This window comes from Arachis ipaensis, chromosome B10 (assembly GCF_000816755.2).
Source record: "Arachis ipaensis cultivar K30076 chromosome B10, Araip1.1, whole genome shotgun sequence".
Classification (NCBI taxonomy): Eukaryota; Viridiplantae; Streptophyta; class Magnoliopsida; order Fabales; family Fabaceae; genus Arachis; species Arachis ipaensis.
The window spans coordinates 107,957,738-107,967,564 of NC_029794.2; the positions used below are offsets into that span (position 1 = coordinate 107,957,738).

Below are 9,827 nucleotides of genomic sequence, written 5' to 3' on the forward strand. Positions count from 1 at the left end.
AAAATTTTAATGTTATTATCTCTGTAATTTAGATATTTCCATTACACTAAATTTAAATATTTTTATATGTTTGATATACATAACCGTTTAGAGTTATACATATATAATTAAATTTAATAAAAAAATTATATTTAAGACAGTACATTTGCACGGGTATCCTACTAGTAATAAGTAATAACTAATAGCCAATGAGTTATAGTTCAAATAGCTTAATATTCCCATACTGAATTAAAAAGTTGCGAATTCGAGTCTCATATCTTTGATAAAAAAAAATAAGTAATAACTAATAAGTTGATGAGGAAAAAAAAAAGTAGTATATAAATAAATAAATAAATCAGACAATGAACAAATCTGAGGAAAGAAGGAACAACAACAAAGTTTGAAGGGCGACCTGTTAATTCGGATTCGGACACGCTTCCGTTCTATTTTCGTTGCTGATAATTTACCCCTCCATTTCGTCTTCTACTACCAAATTCCTCTTGAATTTGATCTTCCCTAGGGTATGCGAATCTCTCTCTCTCTCTCTCTCTCTGTAATTTTATTCTTCTTTTTTCTGTGAAATCGGTTTATGATCAGTGAAATTGCAATGGACAATGAATTATTTGATTACTCTTATAATTAATTTGATTTTGATATGAATGAATGAAGGAATCAGTTGAATTGCGATGGATTCAAGTTCGAGCCAGGAATTCGATTACCTGTTTAAGCTGTTGATGATTGGGGACTCCGGCGTCGGCAAGAGCAGCCTTCTTCTCTGTTTCACCTCCGATACCTTCGACGATCTCGCCCCCACCATTGGTTCCTTTCTAAATTCCTTTTCTCCTTTTGAATTCAAAAACACCCATTGCCCCTCTTTTTTCAACGGAAGGTTTAGTGAATTATTATTATTCGTAGGTGTTGATTTTAAGGTCAAGTATGTAATGATGGATGGTAAAAAGCTCAAGCTTGCTATCTGGGATACAGGTATTTCTTTATTCGTGTTTCACCTGTAGATATTTTTGATCTTCGAGAACGACAATAATATAATATCATTCATTTTGATCTTGATTGCGCAGCTGGTCAGGAGAGATTCAGAACATTGACAAGTTCGTACTACCGAGGGGCACAAGGGATCATTATGGGTGAGTTTCAATTCTCCATTCCTTGATTCAACGCCCTCCCTGTTATACATTTTGTAATGGCGTAATTAATGGTGGTATGCTATAGTATCAGGAATTAAGCTGTCTCTTTCCTGAGTTAAAGCCAAGTTTTTATTTCATGCTATTAGTTTATGGATGCTTTTGATCCATGCTTAGGCTAAATTGAGAGGTTGCAGTGTGTTGATTAATCTTGTAAATTGAGAAATTTATGCTCCTTTCTGGCTGCCAATAGATTTACTGTTCAAGATTTTGTTTTGGATTAATTGATTATTTCTTAACTTTGTCTCTCTAATCGATGTAGTTTATGATGTAACTCGGCGAGAAACATTTACAAACCTCTCTGAAGTGTGGGCAAAGGAAATAGAACTTTATTCAACAAACCAAGACTGTATCAAGATGCTTGTAGGAAACAAAGTGGATAAGGTATTTATACCTTTGTGATTGTGTACTCTTCATCTTTCTGGTGGATTCTTCAATCGCATGAAGATACATATGTCAGCACTCAACCCTATACATATATTTCTTGCTATTTGTGCTGGCTACTTCACTTAAATTTTACTTACTCCCTTCTGGATAAAAAGTTTACAGACTAGAGACCAATGAAAATAGTAAAATACTGTTAGATATTTTTCCAGTTTTACTATTTTCTCTTCAACTTCTTTGGCAAGATTGCTCACCTTAACCTTAAATTAGATGTTTCTTTAAGAAAATGGAGAAACATAAGGAGGCTAGCTATTCGTTTCAAATTACTTGGTAGTTTAGGTAAATGTAAATCGTAAATTACATGATGACTACTCTAATTATGCACCTGACACAATCAAATTGTCCACACTTCAAGTCATGTATCTAGTCTTATACATGTCTCTTGTTTATTCTTCTGACTTATGCATGTTGTACTTTTTAAAAAACTTCTCATTTATTCCATTAGAGGACTTCACATACAGGTGAAAAATGTTTCATTTTCAGGAGAGTGATAGAGTTGTGACAAAGAAAGAGGGAATTGACTTTGCAAGGGAATACGGTTGCCTATTTATTGAATGCAGTGCTAAAACTCGAGTAAATGTACAACAATGCTTTGAAGAGCTTGTTTTGAAGGTATGTTGAATGACAAGGCATATGCCCATTTCCTAACTAGCTTTGGACATATAATTTTGAAAGTCAGTATTGTTTAATTCTGAAGGGCTTACCCTTTATTTGACCAAAGTTGAAATATAAAGAGCAGTCTTTAAAATAATGAAGGCACAAAGGTTGAAAAAACAATATATCAATACTCCCTCCATTGTTTATCTGTCATTGTCACTTTCTGCATCTAGATACCTCAAGTCAAGAATGTAAACAATGCCAGATAAAAGTGGGCGGAGACGGTATCATGAAAGATGACAATAATTTTTCATCTTGTGTGTGTGTGCATGCAGATTTTGGATACACCTAGCCTCTTAGCCGAGGGTTCTAAGGGGATTAAGAAGAACATTTTTAAGGACAAGCCACCGCAATCTGATGCAGCCACAAGTGGTTGTTGCTGATGCTAGTTTCATTCCAGAACTTACTGCATTTTTAATGTCTCCAACAGAAAGGGCATTGAATCCATCGTCATAAACAGATTTCCAACACAATTTAGCACCTGGGGAATATAATGATTTTATTGTTTGATCGCATTTGATTTATTATATGTAGATCTTCATGGAAGTCAAGAAAGTTTTGAAAATTGTATATAACGTCTGGACAATGGCGTTGGTCTAACTGTTAATCATATTCAATGAAAGCAATATGCGATTGATTAGTACTTACTAAAAATTTATGATTTCTTAATTCAGAAGCTGCGTGATTTTTCTTGTTCTTTTCTGCTTTTATTTTGTCAAGTTTTTTTCTTTTACTCCACAAACCATATTTTTATTTTTTTTTGTTACGTTAAAAATTTATGATTTCTTAATTCAGAAGCTGCGTGATTTTTCTTGTTCTTTTCTGCTTTTATTTTGTCAAGTTTTTTTCTTTTAATTCACAAACCATTTTTTTTTTTTTTTGGTAAAGTGGATTGGACAATTCCCAATCCTAAGCATTATACCCATGTATTACATACTCACACACACTACATGGGTACAGTACTAACATGGGTTCTATAATCCTCATTGAGGATTCGAACCCGGATGCAGCTCCCAGCGAGGCAGATGATGCTGCCATTGGTGCAAGGCCTCGTGCAAGGCCTCGGCTGCCACAAACCATTTTGTTTATTTATCTATTGGATGTAGTTACTTGTTACTTGCCAAAAGTTAAAGTCGTAATTTTACTTCTTTTTATTCACAGTGGGTCCAAAGGCCCAAACAACAGCAAAATATTAACTCAGATCAGGTTGGGCTGATTTGCGCTATATAAAGTTGAGCATTAGACTATTTAGTATTAAATGACCAAAAAAATAATTAGTATTAGCAAATATTGACAAAAAGAGACCAAAATCAATGATAATTAACTAATTAAGTATAGCTTGTAGATATTATTAATATTTAGGTTAAGTACTGTTTTCATAGTTAAATACTACTGTTTTCATACTCAAACACTCAAAATTGTTAGTAAAAATTGAAAACATTTTTAACTTTTTTTTTAAAAAAAAAAATCATCCTCAATGTTAGAATAAATTTTTAAAATGATCGTTTAAAAAAATATTATTTTTTGAACAAATTTACCCTTATAAAAATTACAATTTTTTTTTTAAAAAAATCATCTCACCCCAATCTACTATTCTTCTTTTCCTAGTCATCATCTCCCATTTTAGGCATCATCCTTTATTTCTGGCAAATATATCAACTCCAGCAGTCTACCACTACACTTTCATTAGTATCCACATCACTCAAATATCACCTATCGTTTCTTCCACTCCACCTCCACCTTCATACCATGTCACTCTGCCACTTCGAATCAACTCTCTTACAATTCACCACCACCAACAACAACAGCGATAATACCATAAGAAAAGAAAAAAAAGATGTGATGTCCCCTGTCCTCATGATATGCTTATGCACACTCCATATGATAGTAAATCTCATGGACGATAATTGTATCATTAAGGCGTTTCAAGTGCTTTATTAGAACTCAATCTGTTAATTAGTAGTCTTCATATAATTCCGGTCATTTCCACAATCAAGAATTTATTTATAAATACTAATTGAGATATGAGACTTAACGAGCATCATATTTAAATGGTTGAATTTCTTCCATCATTCATATAATATTACCACATGTCATATCCAAAGTGTTAACATCAATAGATATTAGAAGCTTCTTCCTACAAAAAACATAGTCAAAGTCTGCACGTCTTAAGTAAAAAGAGAATTTTATCTTTTCACTCTTTATAATTATTAGGTTTAATGACTCTGCTGCTCCCTATAGTTTTGCAAAATTTTCAATTAGGTCCCTATACTTTTTTTTCTTTTAATTGAGTCTTTGCACCAAATTTTTTTTTTAATTGGGTCCCTACACTTTTTTTTCCTTTTATTAGATCTCTATACCAATTTTTTTTTTTAGTTAGGTCTCTATAAAATTACGCCAATTACTACTAAGGACTTAATTGAAAAAAAAAATTAGTGCAGGGACCCAATTAAAAAAAAGTATAAGAATCTAATTAAAAATTTCACAAAACTATAGGATGAATAGAGTAATTAAACCTAATTATTACTACTTACCACTTAGCAAATAAAATTTTTGATACATTGTCAAATATCACTCCCATGGTAAATAATAAAGCATGCTAATGTAATTCAACTTTTTATATAAGCACATCAAAATTCATAATAAAATACATGCCAATTAAAGTCATATTAAAATAAAATATAAATCATAGTGCGATTAAAATCTATTTATGGACAAAAATTTTAATACACAAATATTCATTATATTAACTGAAGTGCTAAAACTATAAAATAAGATACTACATGTGAGTAACATAATAAATTTTGTGGGTAAGTTCACTATATTATGTGAATAACATAATTACAAGGATATCTTATTAACCTTTATGTGATTTTTTTTAAATACAATCATTATCAAAGGTGTTATGACTATAAAATGTATCTCACTGTCCATGTACGATCATGAATTTTCGTTTGAAAACCGTTCCAACAACAAATTTTTGCATGGTGACTTAATTTTGGAATGACTAGATGGATGTAATTTTTTATTTTGATACCGCATGTTAGTAAATTCATTAAACCCGTAATCAACATACTTCCAACCATAGCCAATTCAATCTTGTTTACTCTTTGTCCACCCTTATTCTTGCTTTTAGTTTTAGTTGTGAACTTTTAATTTTTAACTACCACTCACATATAGAACCGGAGTGTCTGTTTGATAGTTAAAGCAATTCCAATGTTAGCTTTTATTTCAATTTTATTTTGAGTTTCACAAATACCACTGTTCATACCCTGACCCAATGATAAGACCCAGGTCCAGATGAAAGGTCCAATCCGAAGGATTGAGCCTCGCGCTACACCGACCTTCTCCCTATGAAGTCGGTTCTTACCACGACTTGCCCTAAAGAAGTCGGGGACAAGGATTAGCTGGCAGATAAGCACTCATTCAAATGAGTAACTGCCCCTAAAATCTCTCTACCCACTTCCAGGAGTCATATCTCAACTTCCTTAAGATAAAGGGACAGTTATCCACCTTAAATGGCGGAACTACTCCAACGGTGGTTATTGGATCACCACTATAAATACACTAACATTCCTCATGTATCACTAAGACCCAATACTCTCTAGACCTGTTTTGCTCCCTTTGCTGACTTTGCCATCGGAGTGTCTTTGCAGGTACCACCCCCCATTTCTCATACCGAAGTCGGACGGGGCCTTGGATCATCAATACGTATGGATACTTCCTCATTCAGACGATTGGGCCAGCCAAACTAATCCAACCCAATAATCTCCGGTTACCCATCGTAACATTGGCGCCGTTGCCGGGGACCCGAGAGATCAGCCAGTAATGGCGGATGTATCCCCTGAGGATGGTCATGTGGCGTCGGATTCCGAACAAGAGAATCTGGATACCGAAAACAACGACGCAGACCTGACCCTCCACCAGAAAACCAACGACCAACACAGGGAAGGAACCTCCGGATTTAAAAATCCGAAGACAAATTTCTCGGAGGGGCGTGAATCAGAAAAGGATGGACCACCCCACGCAACTGAAGTAATGGGGCTAGTCCACGTCCACCAAAGTCGCTTGGAACAGCTAGAACAGGAATGGGAGCGACAAAGGGAGATAGAAAAGCACCTAAGAGAGGAGATGGATCGACGAAAAGAGTTAGAGAAAAAACTCTTAAAGTTAGAATCCTCCCTCAAAGGTCGGAACTCCCGTGACGATCGAGAAGAGTCGCCCCCAGGAGGGGAGGACCCTTTTTGTGAGGACATAATGAGGGCAAAAGTCCCAAGAAACTTTAAAAGCCCCGATATGGACCTCTATGACGGAACCACAGATCCGAAGCATCATTTAAGCAACTTTAAAAGTCGGATGTATCTGGCTGATGCTTCTGACGCGACGCACTGCAAAGCTTTTCCGACCACCTTATCAAAAGCAGCGATGAAGTGGTTCGATAGCCTCCCTCCAGGGTCGGTCACCAGCTTTGAGGACCTCTCGAGGAAGTTTCTAATGAGGTTCTCCATTCAGAAAGATAAAGTAAAGCATGCACCGAGCCTCCTGGGAATAAAGCAGGAGGTCGGAGAACCTCTACGAGATTATATGGAAAGGTTCAACAAGGCATGCTTAGAGATTCAAGACCTGCCCACCGAGGCAGTTATCATGGGGCTGGTCAACGGACTTAGAGAAGGTCCCTTCTCACAGTCCATATCAAAAAGACACCCCACCTCCTTAAGTGATGTACAGGAACGAGCTGAAAAGTACATCAACATGGAGGAAAATGCCAGACTGAGAGAGTCGAGTTGGCGACCTGGGCACCTTCCCTCGATAAAAGAGAGGGAGAGGAAGCCCAAGAAGAAAGAAGACCTCGGTTCCGACAGACCCAGGAAATATCACTCTTATACTCCTCTAAAGGTTTCCATAGTCGACGTATACAGAGAGATCTGCAATATTGAAAGGCTGCCACCTCCCAGGCCCATTAAAAATAAAAAAGGGGGGAGTCGCAGCGACTACTGCGAGTACCATAAAATATATGGTCACTCAACAAACGACTGTTATGATCTTAAAAATGTGATAGAAAAGTTGGCCAGAGAAGGCCGACTTGACAGATATCTCATAGAAAGGTCGGACAATCATGGGAAGAGAAAGCGAGATGACACAGATAGAAGAGACCCACCACCGCAGACTCCGGAGAGACATATACATACGATCTGAGGCGGATTCGCGGGAGGGGGACTCACCAAGTTCGCTCGCAAAAGACACCTCAAGCGAGTCTACCAAGTCGGAAATGAATCATCCGACCTCCCTACCATCTCATTTACAAAGGAAGATGGACAAGGAGTAATCCCTGGACACGACGATCCAGTGGTGATAACCATGATCTTAGCCAATGCCCATCTCCACAGAACCCTAGTAGATCAAGAAATTTCGGCAGACATCCTTTTCAAGCCTGCATTTGACAAACTAGGGTTGGATGAAAAGGAGTTAAGAGCCTACCCCGACTCCTTGTACGGGCTAGGCGACACGCCAATAAAACCACTGGGATTTCTACCCCTCCACACTACCTTCGGAAAGGGGGAAAAATCCAAAACTCTGAGCATAGACTTTATAGTCATCGACGTAGGGTCAGCATATAACGCCCTAATCGGCAGAGCTACCCTAAATCGACTCGGAGCGGTGGTGTCTACCCCCTATCTTTGCATGAAATTTCCGACACCTGCGGGAATAGCAACGGTGCGGGGAGACCAGAAGTTGGCAAGAAAATGCTACAATGAAAGCCTGAACCTGAGGGGAAAAGGCAAAGAGGTTCACGCCATAGAGCTCGGTGGTGCAAGGGCCAAAGAAGAGCTACGACCACAGCTAGGAGGAAAAACTGAGGAAATACAGGTCGGCTAAGAGGAAGGGAGGAATACCAACATAGGAGCCAATCTGGGGGAAATCCTAAAGCAATGGTTGACTAAGCTCCTAAGAGACAATTCTGACCTCTTTGCATGGAAAGCTTCCGACATGCCTGTGATAGACCCCGAGCTCATGTCCCACAAGCTCTTGGTATATCCGGGGTCGCGACCTGTACAACAGAGGAGGCGCAAGCTCGGCCCGAAACGAGCTCTAGCGGTGGAAGAACAAGTACAGGCACTCCTAGAAGCCGGCTTCATCAGAGAAGTCAAATATCCAACATGGCTAGCAAATATAGTGCTAGTCAAGAAGCAAAACGGTAAATGGAGAATGTGTGTCGACTACACTGACTTAAATAAGGCATGTCCCAAGGACCCTTATCCATTCCCAAGTATTGATACCTGATAAACCCATATTTCATGAGTTCTTTTGTGCTTAATTTGAGTGACTTATACAATCCTTCACCCACTTATTCACATTAATTACATTATTTTACCTTCCCTTCCTAATTATGTGATGTAAATGAAAAACATGTTTCCTAAGCTTTAAAATTAATTAATTTAATTACCTTTATTTCCATTCGATGCCGCGATTAGTGTGTTGAGTAGTTTCAGATTTTCTAAGGCAGAATGACTTAAAGGACGGAAAAGGAAACATATAAAATGGAAGGAGAAAGCAAAACGGAGCTTTAAGGAAACTGGTATTCACGCGATCGCATGGATGACGCGATCGCGTGCCAAGCACGAATTAGCAGCGACGCGGCCGCATGACTGACGCGACCGCGCACCTTAAGCAGAATGCACATGACACGGTCGCATGACTGATGCGACCGCGTGGCAAGGAAAAGCTCCAAATGACGCGACCGCGTGACCCACGCGGACGCGTGACAGAGGCCACGCACCAGAAATTACAGAATACACCCCCATTATTCCAACATTTGAATTGATTATTATAATTTGATTTATGAATTATTCCATGTCACAGATTGTTCTTTGAATTAATGATATTTGAGGTATTTTCAGTTTATGATTGTTCTCTTTGATTTAAGTTACCGTTGCTTCCTATCTAAGGATATTTTTATTATTCCAGCAATTTTACTTTTTCCCCTTTTGGTTCTGGTTAAGAATTTAGTAACTCAACAGTTATTAAACTCAATATAATTGATAATCGTTATCTTGCTAATTGAGTTGAACTTAAGTAATCCCAACCTTTTCTTAGGAAATAAATAGGATTCAAAGGTCAATTTAATTAGTCCCTTGACTTTCCTTTACCCTAGTAAAGGTTGACCAAGTGGAGTTTAGATTCAACTTTCATTCTAGTAGAGAGAGATAATTACGTTGGACCTCCAACTTCTCTTACCTTGCCAAAAGTCTGCTTTACAGTATTTATTTATTTTAATTGCCATTTACTTTACTTGTCATTTAAATTGCTTGCTTCTCATCTTCTAAACCTCGATTACAACCTTTATAACCAATAATAAGAACATACTTCCTCGCAGTTCCTTGAGAAGACGACCCGAGGTTTGAATACTCGGTTAACAATTTTTAAAGGGGTTTGCCACTTGTGACACCCAAAACGTTTGTATGAAAGGACTTTTGAAGGTTTAGAAACTATACTTGCAACGAGGATTTATCCGCAAATTTCTAGACCACGCAAAAGTTCTCTCATCAA

At 37.5% G+C, this 9,827-nt stretch overlaps 1 protein-coding gene across 2 annotated transcripts; it reads left to right on the forward strand.

Annotated features, from left to right (window-relative positions):
* On the forward strand, positions 333–2,952 carry LOC107623953 (ras-related protein RABC1). Of its 2 annotated transcripts, none has more exons than XM_016326365.2 (7): positions 333–500; positions 649–798; positions 895–963; positions 1,056–1,121; positions 1,441–1,562; positions 2,106–2,234; positions 2,555–2,952. In XM_016326365.2, the coding sequence occupies exons 2-7, from the start codon at positions 666–668 to the stop codon at positions 2,660–2,662; spliced, it is 627 nt and encodes a 208-aa protein (XP_016181851.1). In that variant the 5' UTR covers positions 333–500; positions 649–665; the 3' UTR covers positions 2,663–2,952. The 2 variants fall into 2 exon arrangements, with proteins under 2 accessions (XP_016181851.1, XP_016181852.1); XM_016326366.2 differs by having other exon boundaries at positions 656–798.